The sequence below is a fragment of the Squalius cephalus genome (assembly GCF_949319135.1).
Source record: "Squalius cephalus genome assembly, chromosome: 12".
In the NCBI taxonomy this organism is placed as follows: domain Eukaryota; kingdom Metazoa; phylum Chordata; class Actinopteri; order Cypriniformes; family Leuciscidae; genus Squalius; species Squalius cephalus.
Window position 1 is genome coordinate 6840684 of NC_137133.1, and position 27173 is coordinate 6867856.

At 38.0% G+C, this 27173-nt stretch overlaps 2 protein-coding genes across 13 annotated transcripts in view; one reads left to right on the forward strand and one right to left on the reverse strand.

Annotated features, from left to right (window-relative positions):
• Positions 1-7395, forward strand: part of rgs6 (regulator of G protein signaling 6) — a 73359-nt gene extending 65964 nt beyond the window's left edge. For all 8 annotated transcript variants that reach the window (XM_079887663.1, XM_079887661.1, XM_079887660.1 and 5 more), the window contains 5 exons: positions 333-458; positions 1769-1955; positions 2903-2992; positions 4871-4924; positions 5574-7395. In XM_079887663.1, the coding sequence (XP_079743789.1) occupies positions 333-458; positions 1769-1955; positions 2903-2992; positions 4871-4924; positions 5574-5624 (508 nt within the window). In that variant the 3' untranslated portion in view covers positions 5625-7395. The remainder of the gene's footprint in view (positions 1-332; positions 459-1768; positions 1956-2902; positions 2993-4870; positions 4925-5573) is intronic.
• Positions 7396-7791: 396 nt separating this feature from the next.
• dpf3 (double PHD fingers 3) overlaps positions 7792-27173 on the reverse strand; it is a 33521-nt gene continuing 14139 nt past the window's right edge. The window contains exons 4-12 of one of the 5 annotated variants that reach the window (XM_079887668.1): positions 24907-25040; positions 23228-23323; positions 22918-22990; positions 21272-21313; positions 19334-19471; positions 18065-18193; positions 11238-11350; positions 10932-11013; positions 7792-10176 (exon numbers count right to left, since the gene is read on the reverse strand). In XM_079887668.1, coding sequence (XP_079743794.1) covers positions 10109-10176; positions 10932-11013; positions 11238-11350; positions 18065-18193; positions 19334-19471; positions 21272-21313; positions 22918-22990; positions 23228-23323; positions 24907-25040 — 875 coding nt within the window. In that variant the 3' untranslated portion in view covers positions 7792-10108. Of the gene's footprint in view, positions 10177-10931; positions 11014-11237; positions 11351-12588; positions 14668-18064; positions 18194-19333; positions 19472-21271; positions 21314-22917; positions 22991-23227; positions 23324-24906; positions 25041-27173 lie in introns of those variants that run through there. The other 4 variants (XM_079887669.1, XM_079887671.1, XM_079887670.1 and 1 more) reach the window with 4 other exon arrangements.

The window sequence follows — 27173 nt, forward strand, 5'->3', positions numbered from 1 at the left end:
TGATTCTTGTCACTTAATTATGCAAAAAGAGGTTGACTAATTTACCTTATTAAGTTTATTAACAGTTATTGAAATTAAGCTGAGCATTCCTGTGGAGCTTTACATATTGTTACTTATTCAAAGACTAATATACACGATATTATTAGACGTCATTAAGTGATCTTGTGTTCACACACACAGTCTCTTTCTCTCTTTGTTTTCATCTTTGTCTTGTTAATATGACAAACAATGGTGTTGTCAAAGCAGTAGCTGCTGTCAGATATCGCAAAGAACAATGCAAGTTAAATAAATAAAATACTGTCTTTCTCCCTCCGTCTGTCTGTCTGTCTCAGTAAGGACCCGAGTCAACAGCGAGTAAAGAAGTGGGGCTTCTCATTGGACGAGGCTTTAAAGGACCCAGTGGGCCGTGAGCAGTTCCTTAAATTCTTGGAGTCCGAATTCAGCTCCGAGAACCTCCTGTGAGCCTTTCATCACCATATTCCTTTCATTTGCACTTCTGTGACATTTTCCCCTTTATACTCATCCCTCTCTTAACCTCCCACTCTACTGTTAATGACTTGCACAAAATGTAGCAGAACAGAACAAGCAAAAGGTCAGACCTCAACCGCAGAGCTGCGCTTTAATATCGGCGTTGAGAAAGAGCGAGTAAATTCACTGATGGTACATGATCATTACCACATCCAAAGCCTGATCACTGATGCATTGTGATAAGCTAATGCAAACCACGGGCATCGTGGGGCAAATGAGGCAGCGGTGGGCCCCAGGAGACGCCCCAACCAGGACAGCGAGGCCCCGAAGGGAGCTGCGGAGATAATGCAGGTCACTGGAGCCGTAAAGTGACTAGGCTAGAGATAAAATGCTGCTTGTCTCCATGCATCTCTCATCCTTCTCGTTCTCTCGCATCTCCACGTATCCCCCAGCTAGGCGTCTAATAGCCTCTGTGGGGGCTTTCTTATGTTTGCCAGTCTGTGAGGAGAGTGAAAGTGATGTGTCCTCTTGACTGCCTGACTCTCCCCTGGGCCCATTAGGCCCTAAACCACTTCTACACTGCAGAGATCAATAGAGCTACAGAGCAAGTGTGATATGAGAGTAGGAGTTGCTTCTATCTCTCTCCGTCATGGCAAGCTATGAGTGTGCTAAGTGTGTACTGACTTAAATAATTAACCTGGTGTTTGTTACTAAAGAGTTTGGGAATGCAATTGCCATCAGCGTTATAAAGAGGGTCCAAAAGTAACACTTGCCAAGTGCTGATTGGGAGTAAAAATTGGCTTTATGGAGTGAACATGGCCGTGGAACAGCAACGTAGTGCATGATTCAAATCAAATTGCAGGAATGATAGTCTGGCATTCACTTGTTTACCATAAAATGGCTAAAGGCTTTTTCTTCTTCATAACTTAACACGTATATGCAATATTCCTTGAGGTATTGAAATCGCTTTGGAATGTTTTTCACTTTTGAATTCGCCATCACATGTACTCTGTGAGCAGCGGTACTGACCGCACATTTTTCAAGATGAGATATTTGTCAATGGCGCTCGGGATCTGTTCCGCACCAAATCCTCCGACATTGACTGTCAGTCATCTCATCTCTCCTTACTCTCGTCACATAATGAAATCTGACTCTTGCTGCACTGTGCCGAGACTCTGCAGCCCCCCCCCCCACCCCCGGTGGGCGTGGTCTTCAGATTATGACGCGTTGCGCTCTGTCTCTGTCCTCCCATTACCAATACTCTATATACAGCTGACAATTATTATTGTTTTCTCTTTAGGTTCTGGTTGGCTGTGCAAGATCTGAAGAGCCGCCCCCTGCAGGAAGTGCCAGTTCGTGCTCAGGAGATCTGGGAAGAGTTTCTTGCTGAAGGAGCTCCCAACGCCATCAATCTGGACTCGCACAGCTACGAGCGCACCAGTCAGAATCTAAAAGACGCGGGCCGCTACAGCTTTGAAGATGCCCAGGTGAGTAAGCTGTCACAGGAAGCTGGGCTTCAGTTCCTTTTCACTATTCCCACACCCTTTCTACACTTCTGGGGGAAATGATCCCACTATATGAACTAAATGAGAAGACATCATGACAATATCTAACAATTTTTTATTATGTTCAATAACCAATGTGTGAACGCATAAAATTTCTACAGATGATTGAGGTCTTTTAGGTCTTTTGATGGACGGAGGGAGTATTAAAGCTGCACTTAGGGACAAGTTGTGCCCAAGGCAGAATTTTTTTCATTCTTTGAATTGATGAGGAGGAACTTAAAGGCTTTGGGCCATTCGGGGAGATTGATGTTCAGTAATGCTGATAGATCATCTGTTCCTTGTCCTTGTCCTCATGGCTTTGTTCAAGAGAGTTTGCCTCATGTCTGTCTCCTTCATTTATCTACATTTACACGGTTGATGAAAGAGACAGAATAACAGGCATTTGAATGCTCAAGAAGCAGGGAAGAATACACTATCTCTTTGGAATTATGAAATCCATTTTATTCCAGAAACTGTCACCAACTACAAGCTTACTGCTTTCAGAAAATTCAAAGCAGAATAATTGAAGAATGTTAAAGAATTCATGAAATTACAGCTCAGAGTCTCTCAAGATACTTGCTAGGAGTCTGTCAAGGGGATTACGCTTAACTGTGAAAATAATGCGTGAAAATAAAGGAAGAAGAAAAAAAGTGCACCTTAAGTAAAACATTACTTTTGAAGTAGCAAAGTCTCGCTGCTACTGCTGCAAGATATGCCTTATCAGATACAGACTGATACTTCCTTTAGGAGAACCTACAGATTTATTTCTGTTTGCATATGTGAAGTATAAGAAGCTGGTTTTTAGAAGATTCTTGGCTCATTCTCATTACTTTGCAATGAGGCACTTTTCTTTCGCCTTCCCGTCAACCTCCAATGTTTTTCTCGTTCAGGACCACATCTACAAGCTGATGAAGAGTGACAGCTACCCACGTTTCCTGCGCTCCAATGCTTACCAGGACCTCCTGCTGGCCAGAAAGAAGGTTAGTCTCAATCTCAAATGTCTCTCGTGGCAATTTCTGCCGTGTGTAATGAATCTGGATAAATTTGTTTGCATTTTTTTTTCCAGTACTTTTTCACATACCCTTAGCAAAACCTTCACAACAAAAATCAGTGCATCTCAGGTGTGCAGTAAGAAAAATATCCATAGAAAAACTGTCATTTTCAGCTAGGATATTTTCCATTAAGTTTACAGAAGTTTCCTTTAATACAAAATAGAGATGCGCGGATGGGCTATTATTTCATCCGCAACCGCATCACAAAACTCATCATCCGTCCGCCATCCATCCGCACCAACGTTTTTGACCAATTTTCAAAACCGCACCCGCCCGCCATCCGCTGATTGGTGTATACATATATTTTTCATTTGATTGGTTCAACCGCCCGCCACCCGCCAGAATTTAATTAAAATATTTTTTTTCGTCATGTCATCCGCCCGATCCGCGGTTTATCCGCGGAGTCCACGGCTGTAACCACCAACTGCGCATCTCTAATACAAAAACCTAATACAGTGCGTAATAAAAAAAAACTGGAAAAAAAAAAAAAAACCCGAGGGAAACACCTGTAAAAAGTCAATACAGAAAATTCTTTTAAATTAAGGCTATTTTTATTGACTTTTTTTGTTTCTTGGACATTGGCGATACATACTAATTGTTAGCCAAAATATATATCTAATTTTTTTTTTTTTTTTTTTGATCCGACCATACAAAATGAAGATTTAGAAAGACAGCTTAAAAGTAAAATCTCATTTCTGTTGTTGTTGTTTTTGGTGTTCCAGCAGAAATTCCTTCCTAGTCAGTTCTTGACTTCAGGGACAGTATTTCAGTTTCATTTTGACTAAAAACAAAAGCTCTGAATGAAAAGATTTCAAACGAGTGTTCAGTTTGCTCTTATTAAAACATACTAAGCCAACTTATCTTCTAATGGCCAACTGAAAGGAGAACTCCGGTCAATGTTTTGTAAATTTGGAGTGCTGTCAGTACAGAGAACAACGACAAAAATCAGTGTTGCCTACACCGTGTTATCCTCTTTTTAAAATTTGCACCCTGTTGACTTCAATGGGGCAAGTTTTAAACCTGCTTTTAGCCTCTTAACATCCTTGATGTGTCATTACAAGTGCACAGCCAATGTGAGTGATTCCTTCAGAGTGAACACGAGTGAATCTGACTGCAGTAGATGTGCAAGACAGGATGTAAATACAGGTATGAGCGCTGGCTGAATTATTATCATTTTTATCCATATCTTTCACATCTACTGCAGTCAGATTCACCGTGTTCACTCTGAAGGAATCACTCACATGACCTGTGCACTTGTAATGACACATCAATGATGTTAAGAGGCTAAAAGCAGGTTTAAAACTTGCCCCATTGAAGTCAACAGGGTGCAAATTTTAAAAAGAGGATAACACGGTGTAGGCAACACCGATTTTTGTCGTTGTTCTCTGTACTGACAGCACTCCAAATGTACAAAAAAATGAGCTCAATGTTAAAATTGACCGGAGTTCTCCTTTAAGCCGGGGACACACTTTAACGACAGCAAGGCCGATTATGAATGTAATTTGATACGACTGATCATGCCCAAACGCGGCGAGTCAAGAGACAGTTGCGTTCAGTCTGTAAGTGTGTTCAGTTCAGTCTTTGAATGTTTCAGCTAGTCGTTAAGTGTGTCCCCGGCATTACTCTACTGCCAACTTGTAATGGCTAAACATGGGTACCGTTGTGCAGTTTAATTTCGTCTTGTCCCCAGTGTGATTATTTCCGATTAACATTAATTGTCCTGAATGTTTTTGCACTAACACATGTTAACCTGGTGCTGTGCACTGTATCTTCCCCTGTTCCCCTCCATTAACCTGGGCTCCACAGCCTGAGACTGAGCAAGGCCGCCGCACATCCCTGGAGAAATTCACTCGCACTGTGGTGAGTGGCTCCTGTTGTCTAGAAATAAGTCTGCCTTAACAATCTTTATTTAACTTTACCTCAAAGTTCTGGAAGGTGGTCAGATGTGATCACAAGAAAATGGGATATTTTCTGAGAAACATGTAACGGGTTCAATAGGATTTTATTTTATTTACGCTGTCACTGGACAGATTTTATTTTAATTGCTTATTTCACTGGACAGTGAAGTTAATTCGATATAGATATAGTATATATTTAGATATAAATCTGCATATTTGAACATTTTTTTTACTTTTTAAAATTTTATTTAATTTCACCCACCCGTCTTTGATAATAATGTAAACAAATAAATACATTGTGTGTGTGTGCGTGCGTGTTATAAATAATTTTTTTAATTACGTTATTTTAAAATCGGAACATCTATAATTTATGTACCCCTATCTTTGATTATAAAATAAATACATTACATAAAAATACATACAGTACATGCAATTTATGAATTTATACATTGTTATAAAGTAAAAATGTATGTCGTTATTGTATAAATGATATGCCACTGTATTTGGAATTTGCTGATGAATTGTAACATTCATATGCAAGAGCAAGATATGTTTTTAACTGACTCTTTAAAAGAGTTTTGACATTTAATAACAATGTAACTGTGTTTCAGGGCAAGTCTCTGACAAGTAAACGACTGACAGGCCTCATGCAGTCCTCCTGACGAGTCCTGGCTTTTCCGAAGTCCAGACCCCTCCAGAGAAAGTGCAGTTTTTTGGGGTGGAAGCATCGTGGCCACGGCGGGCCATGTGTACGGACCACCCTCTCTCCAAAACCCACCCGAACACCGCACAGCTACCGACTCTAGATGGCAGCATGCAATAAGTCCAAGAAAATCTCCAAACAGCAACAGTGTTGTCTGCGTCTATTAAATCAGCGACTGCACAGACTGCATACATGAATGTCAGATTTCCCAGTACCATCTAGAGAACCATTACACGTTTATATGATACCTATAACCAAACTGCAGAAAGGACAGGACTGTCTCGCTGGATATCCATTTAAAAAACGTTCATTGTCAGATCTGAAAACAAGGTGTGCAGTAATCAGTCCGTTACGAGGATGTGTCTCAAATCTTCAGAGCATTCCAAAGGAGTGAAGAACGTGTCAAGGGCTTTCGGTGACTGTGGTTAAGGTTTGCACAGAACTTTTCTTTGTGTTGAACAGTCACTGAATATGAAGAATGAATGTGGAAGCGAAGGGGATCAGAAAAGCACATTGTTATTACTCCTGCCATTTTGAAGAGACTAGAATTATCTATTCTGTGTCTACTGGATGTGTTATACTCGCCTATTAGCACATGATACTTCTAACTGAGATGAGAACGATGTAGAGTGATACCTTTTAGACTCAGTTTTATTGAGGAATAAAGAAATACTGAGCTGGACAATAAAAGTGTTAGTATTGTAGGATGATTCAGAGCACAGAATATTGCTTTTGCACAAGTAAGGAACACTGGATGCCAGAGATACTTGGTCAGTATGTTTCCTGAACAGCTTTAATAACAAATAACAACATACAATTATTTAGGAGCATCTATTGAGGCACATTCCACCACATAAAAATATGGCAAAATAAGTCAATTTTAGATTGAAATGTATGGGATAAAATGTAAAAATTTAGAAAAAAACATTGTCATAAAAACAGAAATGACTAGTTATACACAAAAGATGACAAAAAGTCTAGAAATTATTATTGTTAAAGTCTAAAAATAAATTATGACTCATAATTTCGACTTTTTATCCCATAATTATGAAATTGGGCTTTCATAAGCATCCGATATTACTGTATGTTTGAAACCAACACATTGGTTCTTGTCCGCTATGTTTGTCTTTGCTTTAATGTAAGGTATTGTAGATTCAATGTAGAATGTAAGCGCTTCATGTCGCTTAGTGTTGGTGTAGTGATTAGTCTGATGATGATGATGATGATGATGATTTGCTCGGAGCACAATTTTCTGGGGATCACAGCCCTTCACTCTTAACATATCTGCATACATTGTTCCCTGAAGCAGCATCACTGCCAGAGACACATAGACTTGAATGACATAAATTCTCTCATTTGCCCAAAAGTGTAAAAACGGTCAAATGGCAGAACAGAAATGTGTTCGGTTAACATTTCCTCTACACATTTTCAGGTAGTTGATTTGACTCATAACTGTACATTAGGTTTAAATGGAATGTATAGACTTTGCAGCAATCCTGAATATGGAAGATTATGTGTAGAATACTTAACGTGGAATATAACTTAGAGGCACAAGTGCCATATTCAGCACAAACCTATGCATGGAATATTTCTAAAGACTTTTATTGCCTTTAGGTTGTTTTCGTTTTTGTTTTTTCATTGAAAAAAAGACGAGGACGAAATAGGTCAAGATAATGGAAAGGAGGAACTGAAGTCCTGAGACCTTCAATAAACCTTCATTTGGAGAGCTCAAGAATGCTTTTTCATTTTTCTCTGCTCGCACCATTTTGTCATGTATTTTTAGTTCAAACTGTGCGTGATGGTCCATTAAACATCTATTAAATGTTTGTTGTGACATATATTGCTATATCAGAGAATTGTGATTCCATGAGCTAAATTTAACTTAATGTCAGTAAAGCTGTTGGGGAAGGATTTTATGAAACCGAACCGAAATATCAGCACTAAATGGATAGAGGTAAGGTGGAGTTTCTCAGCTCGTCTGTTAATGTGTATGTGCTGCTCTCTAGTGGTAAGCATGAGCGGTACAACCAATTTCGTTAAAAATAATAATAATAATGAAATCAGCAGAGCCTTGGATTTAATTATCTTTTTATTACATTTTACATTATAACAAGGATAAGAAGAAAAGGGCATAAGAAATAATAATAAAAAACTACAAAACGATTCTCGTGACTGGAAAGGATTAAAAAGTATTCAATATTTGTGTTTGTATTACAGGTGATTATATACAAGAAATGTCATTGTAACAGTCCATGACACAAATTAATTGGAATGATTATCGTGCTTATATCTCAAAACTGAATTTTTCTACTCTTGGACTAGAAGAAATCCGTTCGTATTGAACTACTCTCTACACTTCTGTTGAAGCTGCTACTTAACTATATCGTCTTTTTTTAAAGGGATAGTTCACCCAAAAATAAAAATTCTGTCATTTACTCTCCCTCAAGTTGTTCCAAACCTGTACGAATTTCTTTCTTCTGCCGAACACAAAGAAAGATATTTGGAAGAATGTTAGTAACCAAACAGTTGATAGGTCCTAGAAACTTCCATAGTAGGCTATGGAAAATAAAAATACTATGGGTCCAACTGTTTGGTTACCGACATTCTTCAAAATATCATCTTTTGTGTTCAGCAGAAGAAAGAAATTGATACAGGTTTGGAACAACTTGAGGGAGAGTAAATGATGACAATTTAAAAAATGTTTTGGGGTGACCTATCCCTTTAACCCCATTTTAACCACAGGCAATGAAATATATAACACTTTTACTTTAGAAAGGAAGACATAATTATTTTAACAAGGCGCTTGTGTTCGCCCAATTGATAGCCCATCTTTGCAAATATCCAAAAAAGAACATTAACCCAGGATTTACATTTGTACAGTGAGAAATCTCGAAACCTGAATACAGTGCAAAACATGAAAAAAGATAACCCGGGAATTAGAATGGGTTAACAATTTTAAGTGTGAAAAGTCATACTGCATCAGCTGTCAGTTCTTTTTCTTTTTCTTCAGTCATTTTTTTCTTTTCTTTTTATTCTAAACAAAAATGGCTTTCCTATGGTTAGAAAAAGAGCATCATCAAAACTACTTTGATTTTGGAACCTTTAAGACATTGCTCACTGCTTTTTTACCATGTTAATGCCAATATCTCATTGGCAAATAATCATCTGCCAAAAAAACGAATGTAAATGTAATGTAGATGACCTTTGAAATAGACAAAAATGCATAGCTAAAATATTCAACAGATCGCCGGATCTGGAGAGTGTTGATGAATTGGCTCTGAAAATAGAGCCTCTAATGTATTATACAGGTGAAGGAGCTGGGAATGACATGAGAGAATGTCCAGATGGAAATAGAAATGCTAATATATCATGAGCAAAGAAATACAAAATGGAGTGAACAGATGTTTCACTCAGAGAGGTATGAAGGGCTCCAAACAGGCGGATGGAACAATAGAAGGTTCTATGTCACAAAACTAAAATGTTCCTGGAGCATAACCAGATATGTCAGACACAGAATAACATAAAGATTTGAACAGTCAATGTGTTCACACTTAATAGTTAGAAAATAGAACTTAAAGGGGAAAAAAGCAGGCTTGAAAAGACAATACAATGCATGCCAGTATTGTCATTGCACAAAGAAAAGCATTAGGTGTATTTGAATACGATAATAAAAATAAAAAACACTATTTTCCAGTCCTGATAATAGTAAAAACTATATACCACACAAAACTATTGCTTTGATGCATGGATTGTTTCTAAATGTCTACCTGAATGATGATCCCAGTAAGAAAGATGAGCTTCTAATCACATTTATCCTCATTATTATTATTTTTTTTTTGTACAAGCCAAAAATGTCTTTGCAAAAAATATATAAATATATAAATCCTGTGAGCTTACATCATGCACACATTAAAAACATGATTAAAGTGAAAAGAAACCAAATCAAATGAAAAGGGGTCTGCTTTATACCACTGGTGTGTGTCTCTGGGTAATGTTGTTTTTAATTACTTACAGATTTACAGTACAAACAGCTTGTCACCATGATATTAACTTTAAAATCTCCTACTTCTTAAAACTGGTTTTGTCAATCGTAATTTCAAAGAAAAAATGCCTTGGAATCACAGCTCAGGAGATTTTTGTGTGTACAAGAGGTTCATTATCACTTCAATATAGTTCTAATACTGGTTTTGCTATTTAACTAAGTACTTTTCATATAAATATGAGTTGTATTTCTAGGCGAGCAGACAATCTGGACCCAATCCTGCCTTTGGATTCGCTATGTTTGTGACCTGTCGATTGCCTAGACGTGATTGAGGGAAATGTTTGTAACACGGAGGTAGAGGAAATCTCCACTTCACACTACAGGAGGAAAACTCCAGAGGAAAACATGACAAACATCCATCCTGAGTCTGCTGTGTGTGTGTCTGTGTGGGACCTCAACGCTTACGGCTCTCCGAAACCAGATGCTTTATCCTTCAGCAGATCAAGACACAGATGACAACTCCAACTTCCTGTGGATGCAGATAGACAAATGGAAAGGGCTTGATCAACCAATGATCGAGCAGTTCTCTAAAATAGCTCATGAAGCTTCGTTTGGCAAGCACATATAGACGGAGCACAACAGATTCTGACAATAAAAGAACAACAAGGAAACAAACAGGGTCAACAGCCAGGAAGAAGAAGAAGAGGATTAAGGATGCATGGTGGAAGGGTAGGGAGGAAAAACAGTGGAAGAGGTAGAAGAGGCCAAGATTGTAGAAAAGACAAAGCCATGCAAGGCGCCATCCAGCTCGTCGGGAGCAGCTGGGGTTGGATGTCTTGCTCATGGACACCTCGACACTTGGTCAGGTGGAACCAGGGATTGAACCACCAACCTTCCAGTTTGTAGACATCCTACACGAGCCACTGAGCCACTGCCGCCTCTATGTGCTTATGATGTTTGTGATGCTAGCTGGAGCCATTTACCTCCAGTCTTTGTGCTAAGCTAGGCTAGCGGTGGGTGCGTCAGACAGAGTTACGGCACGCACGGAGATGAAAAGGGTATGTATGGACTTATCTAACTCTGGGGGATACGGTGAATAAGCTAACGTCCCAAAATGTCAGCGTGTTCCTTTAAGGATGATTCAAGAAATGTCCCAAAGGGACTGAGAAAAACTGTCATATATTTGCATGTTAATATAGGCCAGACGTAAAATATAACAATCCAGCACAACACTATGGCAAATTTTCGCACTGGATCTATGCAAATGATGTGAAGTGATCTTACCCTCAGGTGGCTGTGTCATAGGAGGCTTGAGGCAGTACATGTGGTATCCCCGATCACAGTCATCGCAGAACAGAAGCTGATCCTACAAGAGGACGACATCACCAAGCTGTTAACTCTCTCTCACACACACACACACTCAACCATATGAGGAGGCTGGCATATAATTAAAATATTAGTAAAGTGGTCTGTCAGTAATTTCAAATGTACAGGTAAAGAGTGCTTTGGGAATCTTGTTTGAGATTTTTTTGAGTTTCTTTATGCTCACACACTGTTTTATATGTCCTCCATTAGGACTGAAACACTCACGTCGTTCTCGGAGGTGCCACACAGACTGCAGGATTTACACTCGATGCACTGCCACTGGTATGTTCGCACAGCCTGCATCATGTTGTCTGTGAACTGCAGACATGAAGGATGGCCTGGTGAAAGAGAAAGATGAGAGAATAATCTGACGGAAAGAAGTGTAGCTAAACTCAGATCATTTTCAGATGTACTAACAATATATTAGAGAAAAACACAAATCCACATAAAATGTCATAAGACTAATCATTAAGTAGTTTATTAATGTAATTTATGTACTTTAAGATGGATGGATGGATGGACGGACAGACAGATATAAATGGATGGATATACAGACAGACAGATATATAGATAGATATATAGATAGATAGATATATAGATAGATGAACGGATAAGACACATTTATTACACACGATTTGTATGAATGAATGAACAACAGTTTCCTATAACAGCTCCACCTTCTGTTCTGCTCTTCATACACAGAGAGAGGGTGAGCAGGTTTGGAAAATGCCAGATGGTTCTGTAATCTCTCGTATCTGCCTCTCTCTCTCTCTCTCTCTCTCTCTGTCTGTCTGTCTTTTAGGGAGGTGTCATTTCCTCGGCCTGCTCATTTCCTCAACGAGACTGTGAGAACAGCAGGCTCCTCTTGCTTGGATGCTCAGTAAAACATGTGTAGTTTTTCCAGTTTGGAAAGCATGCGGGGTCTTGGCTTGAGTGGGATGTTATGCGAAGCTCTTTCCCTAGGAGCGTCGCTACAGTACCTCGTTCCTCTTCGTGGATCTGTCCCTGGTATGCAGAACTGTGTTGAGTACATTATGCCACGTTATGCCGACATGCATCTTTTGCCTTGATTTATTCCCTGCAAGTGTATGGAAACATGCCTGATGTTGATTCATCAGTACATCATTATGTGCATCAAAATTCAGATAAAATTCTTATTAACTCGTTTTTTATGTCTAATATTTTGATAGAGTGCTCTAAGTTGCATTGAAACTATAAACTACAATGACCCCAAATCATTTGGTCACAAGCAACACTCAAACATGTGTGAATGTCTTTGTGCAATGCAAGAAAGTGGAATTTATTTTAAAGAAATATGGCACATATTTTTCAAACAAAACATTTCACAAAAATAAGTTTGCTAGGTTTCAATGTATAAAACAATATACCATTCGAAATAAAGGCAATTTTGTGACACTTTTGTTTGTAAGACATTAGTGAAACATCAATTTGAACTTGATGGGAACTGACTTCATGCATCCACTTAAATGACCTTGAACCAGTTAAAAACGGCTCATAATAGTGGTTAGTTCTGAGATGAGGTTTAGGATCATTTACTTAAAAAAAAAAAGATTAGTTTGATATTTTATGGTCTTAGATTAAGCCAGGATTAGGCCTTAGTTTATAGCTTTTATAAACATGCCTAAGAAAAAACATCACTGGTGTGCATCTTGAGACAAAACAATGGCACTGACATTATACAAGATAGGTCAGTGCAAGTTGCTTTCAGTTAAAACAGCTCAAACATGCATTTTAGTCTGGGACTAGCTTAAGCCTTGTCTGTGAAACCAGGGGTGTGTCATTCAGACATTTGTAAGTGTTCAAATACTGTTTGAGGTCACCGCATATAACATGTCCCCTGTTTCCCTTCCTTGAAACAAAATCAACTCATTCATAATTCATAAAATGAAAAATGTTTAATGTTTTCAGTAACAAAATCCAGTGAAAGACTTGCAGGCTGACATTTGGAGTAACAGGACTCAGCAGCGACCACAGCAGGGGCGACAGGTTGCATGAAGTGTGTTCTGTGTGGTTTGTGCCACAGGTCTGCATGACACAGAAGCAGTTACAAGCATCATCTCTAGCCATGTTGCCCTTTGGCTTAGTATTAAATGAACTGAACTTCAAATGTTAAACAAAGTTTAGACATTGAAACACTGGGAGAGATAGCATCAAGAGCTGTTTTAGAACAACTGGTTTAGCCTGCAACAATTTGTGGGCTTATATACATTAAACAATATCTTAATAAATTATAGTTTTGTTTTCAAAAATGAGTGCCCTGAAATAGAGACAAGATCGAAAGCATTAATACGGAACATTTTTCGCAACAGTTTAAATTGAAAAGTGACACATGAGTTCACCATAACAATAAATAGAAGAGCTTTTAAAGAGCGAATATAGCTAATTTTGTTCATACAAAATGGATACAATGAAATTTCCCCATATTAACTGGGTGATGTCCCTGTGACTATTGTGTATTGTGCCATTTATTGCATGTATTCTGCTTTCTAGTTCACATTTACTGCATTTTCCCATTGAATGTAGGAAGCTTATGACCTTGCAATCCAGTGTATTATTTGCAGTTACACATATACAGTCAATCCTCAGAGCTGGATCTCTTAACAGAGGTGAATGGTCCAGATTTTATTTGCAAAACAAAGCCTTCATGGGAATCATTGCACATATGCTACAATTGTACCCCTTCTTGTACCTGTTGTTTAAGGAGAGTTTCCTGAATAGTAAAGGGAAGTTACTCCAAAAATATGAGTCTTCTTACTCAACAAAACTAGGGAGAGGCCAAGTATCATGTATCCTCCAGTAAACTGATTTCAAATGTCTTTTTGTTGTTGTTGTTGTTGTTGTTGTAGCTGTCCTGAGAAAGGAGGAGAGATGGACATTTAAATGCCAACTGGCTCTTACCTCTCTGCAAACTGTCCTCCCTTCCCTCAGGATCCAATCAGAGCCTGGCCTCAGCCCTTTCTGCCTTCTCCTGATCCCTTTCTTAGCAAATATTGTATTTAACCAGAGGTAGGAACAAAAAACCCTCTTCACTGTCCGACCTACAGACACATGTTGAGTATTTTCTCCTCCTTGAGGTTCGAAATGCTGTAATGTCTATTTCTAAAGTTAATTTCCACATAGTAGGCATTTTATCTTACATGGCGATGTGTAATCAACGTCCACACACTGGGAACGTCAGCGTTTTCCATTTCGGAAAACAAACAGTCCAGAAGTAATGGCTCCTCTGTCCGATAACTAGCACCTCTCAGTATACAGAAGTGAGAAGCAATAAAAACAACATTCCTTAATTTATAAAAGGCTGCAACTTGTCCTTTTGAAAGCAATTCCTGAAGTTAACTTTGTGTCTGGAGTTGGGAATCCATTATGCATGCTGCTGCAAAACAACAGGAAAAAAAGGAAAAGAAAAAAACAGGCAGCAGACACATGCCGAAAGTTTCTCTGATGCTGTTTTCTTGAGGTTTCTCCTTTGTCTATCTGTACTGAGGCGAGCCTGTGCTGTCGTCGGACAGAAGCCCGTCCAGGTCGTCCTCCTCAAAGCCGTGAAAGGTGGACGCCTCGCTTTCTGACGTGTCGCCGAACATGTCCAGAACTCCACCCGTCCTCCTCTTCGCCCTGGTCCCAGCGACGCGATCAGCTGACATGCATGACGGACATATCAGCATCACAGTGGAAACACACACAAGTAACACTGCAGTCAGCTAGGACTCACACTCCTCTGAGCTTGGACAACTTGCAGTACTTGCAGTTACTCATACATTAAGGGACTACGGCTTGCATGTCTGATGCCCTTGCAATTGCCTGAATATGTGCTTATGATTGGTTGTAGATAAAAGCGCCTTAATAGCTGTATGTGAATCATGAATCTTTTAAAGGGAGAGTACAGCCAAAATGAAAATTCTGTCATTATTTACTCCCTGAATGCTGTTCCAAACCCTGTATGACTTTCTTTCCTCCAGGCTTTGAACAACGTGAAGGGGAGTAATTAATGACAGAATTTTCATTTCTGGATGAACCATACCTTTTATCAATATTTTGTTTTACTGAAGAATACATCATTTGGTCTCTCCCTGTGCTTGCTACACCATTCGATTATGAGAAGGCAATGGATCACACAGCCAAAAAAGGAAAAAAAACATAAAGAATGGAAGCATATGAGCAAAATGAATATGAGAATATTTTGTACATGTGAACTGGGATAATTGATAATGCCCTAAACAGTTAAATTTGAACATGTTTAGAGTTAAATCATTTAAGGAAATATACATGGGACCCTTCCAGGACCATTTGCTAGCAAGAGTAAAACAAAAAAACGCAAAACACAAGCACTCGAAGAGATGAACAAAAAGGCCACGTCACATTCTCATCACTGCAGGATTTGGCTCACACATCTACACTTACAAACACAATGCACATTCTAAATGCAAGCATGATTTTTTTTTTTAAAAGACTGAAAATAATTACAGCGAGCAAATGTTCTCCGCCACCTTGTAAACTTTTCGAATCGACCTGAGCAATCTAAATTAGTCTTATGTATGGCTACTTATATCTTACCACGCACGCACTCTTTCACTGTAAAAACTAAAAGCAACGAGTTGGAATTCACAGTGAACATTAAGCTCCGCCTTCTTTGATCTGATTGGTCACCATTTTGACATTGACGAGCACTGTTAGGCCGCTGAGTCAAACCCGCCTAAAATGTTTAAACTGTCTGCCATCCTAATAACAAACAGAGCAATGCATAAAGAAATATCAAATATTGGTGGGGTCTTGTCCCCCCCAATGCCTATGGTGGTATGATGCTTTTGGACTTTATCATTTTGGCATCAGCCTTGCAAAAGGGCATGATTTAATGTTTTCTTTTGCTTTAATAGAATCCCATTACACTCAGAAAGCAGTTTTCTCTTTCCGACCGTGACCTAGCCATGGTCAAAACAGTCTTAGCAGAAAATGAATATCAACTAGATGATTTTTATTGAAATGTCTTTTTGTACGGCACAAAATCTTGGCAGTAAACAACGGTATTAATGAATTTATTTTATCGGTATTTTATTTCCATGATTCTACATTTTAAGATAAAAAAGTTCAATATTATTGCTAAGATTTTTTTGTTGTTGTTTTGTTGCACAAAATATATTTAAGTAAAAATCAAATAGTAATTATTCATTTTCTCAAGTCACATGCATGATAATTCCAAAAGTTATTAAGTGCAGTCAAATATTTTTATATTGTTATATTTGTATTACGTTACTGATTACATTTAGTAAGTAAATTATACTGTCCCACCTCTGCTCACATGTTGCTTTTAATGCAACATGTTTCTAAATGGCGCAAGAATTCACGAATAAACACCAAGACTGAAACAGATAAACAACTGTATGAAGACAGTGGTAATCTGCATTAGTGGTCGACCGATATATATGCCTATATATCGCCATGACCAATTTTTAATATCGAATAAACATTTTATTTCTCAAACCATGCAGACTTTGTCGAATCCAGCTGTGAGATCTTCTGAAGTGTGCATTTGTAGCCTGCATAATAACGCGTGTATTCTGTGCACGACGGTCGGTCTGTGTGAATTGAATACGGACAAGAGAGTTCAGCTTCACTGGAGACACACGATCGACAAACTTTAAACCCTTGATTTCAAAATATTCTGCACTATATCCAGTTCACTATGTGTTCACATATGTGCTGTATGTAAAATTACTGTTTCCTTGTCTTTATTTAAAAAATATGATTCCCAGTGTGCACAAACTTACCAGATTACCGATTCTCCTGTTGGTAACAGTGTTTACTTTCTTTTTATTCATTTTTTTTTATTATCTTTCTATTCATATTTTTTATTAATATTTCTTTATTTGTTAAAATACTGCAATAGGATTACATAATTAAGAAGTTGCCTTCTAAATTATGTTTATTTTACAGATTTATTTTTTAAATCAATTTCAAATTATTTATTAAATATTAAGTAAATATTAGGATAGATATAAAGTATAAATATATCGGCTTTATATCGGCCACCCTGCTCTCTAAGATATCGCATCGGCCATAAAAAAAACGAATATCGGTCGACCACTAATCTGCATATCTCTGAACCCACTGTGCTGATTTTCGGGGCACAGATTAAGCCCAGTCTGGTTTTAAATCACTGCTAATGGCAACTCTCCATTAAGAAGCCTTTCTAATAGTATTAATCTGTGTCTGGGAAATCATTTCAATATGACACGGTTATGCCAAGCCAAACCCAAATCACATTCAGCGAAACTCCATAAAACAAATAAACAAACATGCTCTAGCAAAAAACACGAAAAGATGGGATATGCACAAACAAGCTGATGAAATGTGCTATTGATGCATGGCATGATAAAGCATTAAAATGGGATTTTAATTTTACTTTTGATGGATACATATACACTAAATTTCATGGGCTTTTTCAAGATCAACTCAAAAATATATTAAAAATTATTATTATAATTGGTATCATAATTTCTAGAAAATAAAATATAAATGTTATATGCATGACATTACATGTATATATATAAAAGCTAAATGTTTTTTTTCTGTAGTCCAATGTGTATGTGTGCAAAACCTTTTTTTTACATTAAATTCCCTTAAAAACAAGAATGATGTGTGTATAATGATCATACATTTCTGATTCCTTTAAATAGAAGACTAACATGACTTAAACTTAATACAAACATCTATGCGCTTCTGATTTGTAGTCAAACCAAATATACTGTACCTACTGTAATCTGGCCCATTTTAGAGCACCATTACATTGATTACAGAGAGAGAGAGAAATCTCTGAATACTGTCTTTGACAGCTTTTACTGTTTGTTTGTTCTGGCAATACATTTTAAAAATATTTATTTGTTAAAAATTTCTATCGGCTATGCCATAGTAAAAATCTCCCTCAGAGTGAGAATAAGGCTAGATGGAGGTGAAACTATCCTACTTGATCTAACATGAGCAGATACTGTAACTGTTACTGTGAGTAATAGAGAATACAGTGAAGTGAACGGACTCACCAGAGCGGCCGCAGTCTGAACAGGAAACCAACTCCTCAGCCTGGCCTGTCTTCCTGTTAGAGCCCGAGTCTCCCAGACAGAAGTCACAGTAGTCATTAGGGATGATCGTGCCATCAGGCCCTTTCTGTGCTGTAAAAATAGTGCAAATTAAAATAAAGGGAAGAGTTAAATATGACAAGATTTTAGTATTGAAAAGTATCAATAGAAAATATTTCCATCTAATTAGAATGAAATATCTCCATAGATATTTGTGTGAAATATATTACATGTGTTTCTGAATATAAAAATGTTGATAAAATGTAGAGTATTTGGTCTTGTTTTAAATTATTTGTTTCCGAATTGTGCTTGTTGTTGTCATCTGTTGCTGTTTTACAAGCAGGATGTGGCTGTTGGTCGGTGAGGTTGAACATTTTTAAGCTCTCAGCGTCCCCCCCCCCAAAAACAGCGTGAAATAGGCCCAGTCCCAAATGGAACCCTAAGCCCTCGCGAGTCCACACTTTCATGACGTAATGGCACTTTGGCCGTCAGGTATAGGTCTGCTGCGGAGCTCGTGAGCTCGGAAAGAGTGTGCATTGAGGGTGCATATCGGCCACAGCCATTGCAAGTCCACAAGACCGCAAGTGCACATGAAGTGTGCCAGTTGGAACATGACCACAGACGTGCAGCGCCACGCCACGCTGCTGTCGTTTTCAAATATGCGGCGCTCCCATTGAAAACAACTGAAAAAATATGCTGGCCTTAGGAAAAAACACTTTGGTGGACACATGGCCTAAATGATGTCTAGTATACGCCACCAGAGAAAAGTCAGACAGGACCATTTTTTATTTAATATTACAAGGTTAAAATATTTTTTTTTAAAGAAACATATGCATGGATGAATTGTTCACAATAAGATTATTAAAAGAATAGCTCAAGCATGTTCGCTTGACGTGTGAGAACCAATGAGGTTCATTCTCGTGTTACGCAGGACGTTTGAGCGAGTCATGAACGAAGATGAACGAAAGTCTTAGGGGTTTGGAATGACATGAGGGTGAGTAATTAAAGACAGAATTTTCATTTTTGGGTAAATAATCCCTTTAAGATTAATTTAAGTGAATTCCCATTTCTTGCTGACATTAAGATATCTTTTTTGGCACAACACAAAGCAGAGTGCTTAAAATCGGCTTAAAAACAGCAATGTGCTGAACAAACATCTAATGGCTACATGGTATGTTGGGTGTTGGAACAGAAGCTTAGATATTAAAACATTTATTTATTAAATGAACTTACGTTTGTGATTTTCGTGGTGGACAGGAGGAGACTGGGGGATTTCAGTTTCTCGTTCTTCTTCACCCTCCTCTTCAGCAAGGTGAGTATGGGCATAATGGTAGCTTAGTCCAGGGCGGTTTTTGTAACGCTTCCCACAGACTAAGATAAAGAACATTGGTTACAATGAGATCCATTTTAGTGGCAAACACTTCTCATTTAGTCTCAAAGTTATTCTAATGATCAAGCAGGGACACTAACACATATCTAAGGAATTCACAAAGCAACTAGCAGTGGAATCAAAGCTCTATCACAAAATCTACACCGCATGTTCTCAGCCAGTGAGAGAGACATGCGGGGTGTTTAAGGCACAGTATTAGCACTGCAACCCCACAGTATGTCTTCATGAACACCTATAGGTACTGCTAAAGGTGTCGACCAGTAAATTGCAAGAGTTCAAGGAATATAATAGGTGAAGTGACCTTTTTAGAGCAAAACTATATCACTTTTATATTGAATGGCACCTTTGTTGAATGTGGTCAGAATCTGTTTGATAAATCTTAGGTGCATTTATATCTAGTTTTTAATGTGGCAAAGTGCTATCCGACGGTGATTGAACACATGTCAATGCCATGGGATTTACACACATGGGGTTTTTCACATAACTATAGCATAGCGTTGAAGTGTTTAATGGATAGAGAATACAAATGGCTTGCTGACTGTTATTGAAAATGTTGGCTTAGGTTGTCATATTATGTAAACCTCAGCACAGAAAAGATGCAGTAAACATGTCAAGCATCTGTGGGTTGCAGACTGCAATACCAGCAAGGTAAGCACAATATTTTCACAGTAATAAATTCTCTCACTTCAAATCTATAAAAAAAGGGATGAACAAACCATACAGGAGGAAAGCAAGATGTACAGTATCTAAAGAACTATGAAACCTCAGAAACTAAGAAAGAAACTATGACATTTTTCTTTGATTTTTAAAGACAACCATTAACCATTACATTCTCTATATAGTTTTTCCTGCTTAACCTCAGACGGGTGTCTGTTCGATTTTTCTTCTTCTTTTTTTTCCTTCTGTTTATGTAACCAAGGGCTAGCTGGCTGAGAATATTAATGTGAACTAATACTAAAAGCCTGTCCAATCAATCCGACTAGCCCAAACCAGTGGACAGCCCCAGAGTTTTTCCTGATGATCGCTTTTTTTACTCTGAAGTAAATTGTATTACAGTTAAATGCTTTTCAGTGCTATTTTAGGTTGTCTTTAATCTTTATTGTTACATTTATGCTTAAATGACTAACATACTAAAGCACATATTTTAAACACATACAATTATAAAAATTTCATATATTTTAATTTCATTTTAGTTAATGTGCAATTCAGTGTCTGAAAGCATTACATTCAGTACACACTTAAGTATATTCTTTAATTTTATAGGCCAATAATATGTCTTCATCTAATGTGATTGGATATCACTGTAATCATATTTGTTTAAAGTGCTTTTCATTTCTTTATAGGGATAAAATGTTGACAAAAATAAAAAGTGCACCTTTAGACCCCTAGTATCTATTTGATGTAACAGACCTTATGTTTTGTACAGACCATTAAGCCAGAAAAGGGAAGCGACTACATGCATTTCGTTTCAGAAAACTGCACATCCAGAGTCAATCATTCCAGCAATGCAGTGGATTACCTAGAAAAGGGCCTGCAAATCTAGATTCAGCAATGAAAAGGCTAGGTGTTCAAGCTTTGCTATTTTAGCAGCAGTGTTGTTAGCCATGCATGATAGCTTTGACCAAGCGTTGTGAAATATCAACAGCAGCTACAGAGAAAAAGACTGAACCAGCTGATTAATGTTAATAATTCCTCCCCGACATAAGCATTAAATGATTAGCCTTGTCATTAGCATAGCCCATATGTCCGAGCAAGAGGAAGATGGCAACATGGCTGAATACCTGAGTCAGCGGTTTTTGAGTTATGCTTTTGTTTGTATCTGTCTGAAACAGAGGAGACACAAAGCAAAAGAGGAGACAGAAAACAAAATACAGGAAGTAAGTTACATTCAGAGAGGCCTCTGGAACCCAAAGTAGCTCTAGTATCTCCTCTGGTAGTCACATGCTCTTGATATTATAACAGGCGACCATGCCAAGATGAGAAACACAGGCAGGTACCATATGACAAAATGGAAGACTTTTTTCAGGACCCCAAAATAAGACAGCCAAACAAACAGCAGTAGAGTCAAAATAGTTCAAATCTCTTGATTAACACAGACAACAGAGTGAAATGAAAACTGTTACACTTCTACTAAGTTATATTCATGTATATACTGCACTAATATATTGCTTTTTATAATTTAATAAAAATAAAAAATAATATGTGTAATTATATTCAAATAATGGGCCCTATTTTAACGATCTGAAACGCAAGTATCAAGCGCCAAAACGCAAGTAACTGTGGGCGGGTCTTGGGCGCTGTTGCTATTATACCGGCGGGATAAATGACTCTTGCGCCCGACGCAAATCTAAAATGGGTTGGTCTGAAGTAGCTTCATTATTCATAGGTGTGGTTTGGGTGTAGCGTGAAATAAACCAATCAGAGCGACATCTCACATTCCCTTTAAGAGCAGGCGCGCTTGTTCCATGGCGGATTGCTATTATAGCGGCGGATTTGCCAGGCACACACCAGGAGCGGTTCACAGCCGAGGAGACCGACGTTCTCGTCAGGGCCGTAAAACACAGAGAAGTGACACTGTATGGGGATGGAGAAACCCCCCCAAATTAGCTTCGGTTAAACAGGCGTATAAAAATTTGGGTAAATGTGTAAGCTAGATTTATGGCTATTTTTCACATCTTCATGGACACCACAATGATTTCCCTCGTGTGTTAATATTTTTCCTTCTAATAATGTATGGTTTTCTAAAAATGAAACCTGCTGCGTCTGTGTGTAGATGAGATAAGCAAAGTGTATGCGCGTTGTGCACACGCTACATTGATTATGGCCAAGCGTGCGCCCTTAAAATAGCATATGATTAACATGCCACTGACTTTAGACTAGGTTTTTCCGGGTCAGTGGAGGAATTGTTTTCTAAACCTGCAAAATAGCATCAGGGAACGTTTGCACCGGAACACGCCTCCTCTTTGCGCTGAACCGCCCCCGGGAGCGCAAGTTCATTTCCTAATTTACCGACGTGCGTCTGTGGAGGGAAAAGTCCGCTGTGTGCGGGTGCAAAATAGGAATGATACATGCGTCGGTGTACAAAGTCAATTGCGCTGGGTGCAAGATAGTCACAAAATGTCACAAATTAGCTTATTTGATTAGTGCAGAATCATAAATATTTTTATTCATTTTAACGTTAGCTTTAAAATGTTTCTAAATTCGAATCCATTGTTTATTTTGAATTAGAGTTTGAATATCACATTTTCTAAGTAGACTTTTGTACTCCAATGCATAATGGCGATTTAGGTTACAAATTAAATTTTTCCTAATTAGTTTTTCTATTGAAGTTCAAATGTATACAAAGTTATATATATATATATATATTTCAGGTTGCTTAGACTTTAAGGCACACATTGAATATGAAAGTGATGAAATTGACACTTACTGTCACAAACGTAGGGTTTATCCTGATCGTCGTTGGCCGCTGCTTCTGTTCGCCTGCGCCCAGAGCCTCGACCCTGATCAACATATAAAAAAAAATACATAACAATCAATTTTTACATGACATAATCACTATTTAGATCATTTCTCATTTCTTTATCTTTTCTCTGTCTCTGCACACACCATAAGTCAGGTATTTCTCTTTCATGTTTTATTTCTCACTCTGGTGTCAATCCTCCATTTTTTCTTGCTCTCACTTGCCTTTTTTCCTTCACACCATCCACAGACTTTGATGAGTCATGCTCATCACTCACCCTGCCTTTGTTTCGATGCTTCCTCTTTGGTGTGTCCACTTCAAAATCCTCATCGTCATGGAAACCATCCCCATTTTCGTCTGCATCAAGCACCCTCTGCAGAGAATGAAGAAAGTTGAGGTAAGCGATTAGATGACAAAGATCAATGCACTGCACAAGAAAAGACAATAGTCCACATATTCAGAGAGATAGTGGAGAACTTTATTGCTGTACGCTTTCGTAGCAAAAACAGAAAATAAGACATAGTATAAGAGACACTACAAATGTTAATCAATTTGCAAGTTTATCAATTTGCACTCAAAGTATGTGTAATTGTACAACAGTTATTTCTCGTCCTCCATTCTTTATGAGTGAGTCAATGACTCGTTTATTCAACCGATTCATTCAAAATGTATTGTTCATTCAATCGATCTGTTCAAAGATGCTGATTCAGTCAAGAATAAAACAAGCAACTGTTTTATGAGTAATCTTTGAATAATTCAACTTATTCATTCAAAGACATTCAGGAACAAAACAAGCTACTTCTATTTTTATGAATAAGTAATTTAATCAATAATTTAACTGATTTATTGAAAGATGTCGATTCATTCAGGAATGAAACAAAAGCCTGTTTTTATGAGTGAGTCACTGAATCATTTATTCAACCAATTAGTTCATAGAGACTTATCCATTCAGGAACGAAACGCCATCTACTGTATGTTGCTTGGAAATGCGAGGGTTGTTTTATCTGCGGCATCATTTGGATGCATAAACTGAAAAATTTACTGGCAAAATTGGGTCTAAAATGCAAGTTAAACTTAATATTAACTTGTTTATTCAACTGTTGTTATGGAACCAAGATCGCACTTGCAATTGTGAGTTTTTTCTGAATGATATTCAGGAGCAACACTCTTGCTTGTGTGATATGGAGTAGATATATAGTAATGTGCAGTGCATTGTGTAGAAAGCATGCTGCTATTTGTGTCCTGTCAAGTCTAGTGGTCCTTGCCCTAATAGTATGGTATTGTTTGGTTGCCAGAAGGTAGGAAACAAAACAGCTTGTGGCTGAGGTGGAGGGGGTCTCAGGTGATGGATTGGACTCTACAGTGACAGTGAATGGTGGATATCACTGATTGATGGTAGATTGCATTTTATAATCTTCTGCGCCATTGCCTCAAACCTTTTCAGACCATCTCTGGTTTGGCGCTTCTGTACCATACAGTAATGCAGCTAGAGAAGAAGCTTTCCGTGGCTTGAGAGAAACAGCTTATTTACTATTCATGATTATATGGTTACATTTTATTATTTGTATTTTGTTGTTGTTTTTTCCCTGCTGTCTGTGAATCTTTTAGAACAGAGCTAAAACCTGTACCTTAAGCCACCCACACATACAAACTACTTTTGCCTTGATTTTCACCATCAGTTAATGGAGGTCACCAACAAGAGGCAAATTAATGCTAGTTCATGTGAGTGAGGATCGCTATGTTTGAATAATCAATGACGTGATCTGAGAGAAGAACAGATGCGTCGCAGCTGTTCAAGAGATATTTAACAAGTAAAATATCTAGACCTGTCAGCGATCCAAGTCCTGTAGTGTTTTGACTGGAACTGACATTGGTAACTATACACAGTTGTGTATATCCAACAACTTTGGAAGTCGTGTAGTGAATAGGAATTAGAAATGACTGTCGATGTGTTACCTGGATTTCCAGAAGTGTCTCTTCCTCTTTCGAGTTATTGTTTCTCTTGTCCAAGATCCCGTCACCTCGTAGCAGTGCCTCCAGGGCCGTGGCTTCCGTCGGTGGGGCTTCCCTCTTGGCCATTAGCTCAGCCTCTAAACGAAAAAGAAAGAAGCAGAAAACGAGGTGTCTACACCAGCCAGTAGAAAAAAATTCAACAGTGAAAATGGCCACTAGTGAAAATGCTTCTATTTTCGTTTTTTTCATTACATACATTTTATTCAAATCATAGTTGCATAATATTGAGTGACTACATTTCTTACATCATGTCTACAACGGACGCGACCATTGTCGCATCACGCTGCAACAGCTAGAAGACGGTTCACACCGGACATTACAAAGTGACCATTTCAAATCCATTTGTCCTTTGTATCAGAAGGACAAATGGACAAAAGTGCTTGAAGTATGTAAGAAATAGAACAGAGCATCAGTTTACCGTCAGGAATTTGTAGCGTTGCAATCCAGAGTAGACACTGTGTTAATATTATGTATTTCTATATTTTTAAATCTTTGTTTATTTCCAGGTTTAAATAAAACCCCCAAATTAAAGTCCCAGATTTGTTCTCAGATTTTTTACCCCATTTTATATCTAAAAAGGAAGTACAATCATCTGGAGACAGACAGTGAATTAAATCAATAGTCTGAAGACACTTCATGAATTAGCTTCACACAGGCAGACAGATTGTGCATGTGTGTGTGTGTTTGCCAACATCAGTTTGGGTAGCTTTCTTGGATACACCAGCCATCAATACATTTTTATAGCGTGGATAGCTTTTCAAGGCTCATTAAAGGTGAAAAGCTCCAGGTGTTGAAGATAAAATAAAGGATGTGTGTGTGTGTGGAGGAGAAGGCAAGAAAATAAATAGCCTATTGGCTGTGTCCCATTTCACTCCCTAGATCTTTATGAAGTGAATCGGTATTTCTTGAATACTAACAGGCACTAGCAAGGGCCTGGATCCACTAAACATTGGGACACTCATGACTCAAGGTCATGCATTCACACGTAGCTGAAATTGAAAATGCTGTATGTGCATCATGCATTTGCTGTTAGATGTTAAAATGTACAGTGCCATTAAGACATATGTGCTTGTTTTGCATTTTTTAATAAAGCAAAACATATTATTATCAAAGTTGACAATGGTTGTGCTGCCTAATATTTCTGTGGAAATACTTTTTTCAGGATTCTTTGATTAATTAAAATGTCAAAAGAACAGCATTTATTTGAAATGGAAATCTTTATGCAACATTATACATGTCTTTATTGTCATTTAATGCACCATTGCTGAATAAAAGTATTAATTGGAAATAAATCTGACCTCACACTTTTGTTTAAGAACCAAAAAATATGTTAATTTTTAGTCTTCTTTTAATAACTCCAATACCTTTTTACTGGCTTACAAGCTTTCCCTCTTCATCTGATGTTCGGGGTTGTTACAGTGAGTGCATTCTGGGAATGTTTCAGTGCAGTGGAACCATGGGCAGCCTTAGAAATGTCAGACTCCCTGGAAAGTGCACTTACTAACGCACTACTAGTGAACTAGGGAGCTGAAAGAAATACACTCTTAGATCTGACACATCATTTGAATCATTTTCTGATCTATAATCTGCTCCCACAAGCAGTGGCCATATCATGTGTTCGCCCCCAGATGTTCTTACTCCTTTCCTTTAACCTGTTAAATGAATGTACATGATTGAGAATGTTTATATCAATCTCTGTCCTTGTCTTTATTCTCTTTGTGTCTGATTGAGTCGAGACACACTCTTCCCCTGGGAGAGGAGCTGTAAATAGCGCAGACTGCCAGTCAGGGGCTGATTGCAGCCTCCCATCCCCCGTTTCCAGCTGCCAATCAAGAACAAGAGGCTAAGAGAGGTTGATGTCTACAGACACAAATCATAAGGTTTTAATCATTGCAATATAATGCAGCACTGTGATATGTATGCATTCCATTGGCACCAAAAAAGCATGCACTTACTGGAAAGAGTATGTACTGCTTTTAATTAAGAATTAAGCAAGATAATTCAGAGGAGCCTGTTTCAAATGGCAAATGCAGAGCATAATGAATATATCAGTTTACTGAGATGCAGCTATTTTGTGTTGTTGCAGACAAAATTGAATCAGTTTATTGAATTAGAGACCGTTCTACATGCCACATCTGCTGTGGAGAAAAAGACTGCATATGAAGATTTACATTGGAATCACACTTGCTTGCTTGTCATCATGAACCAGA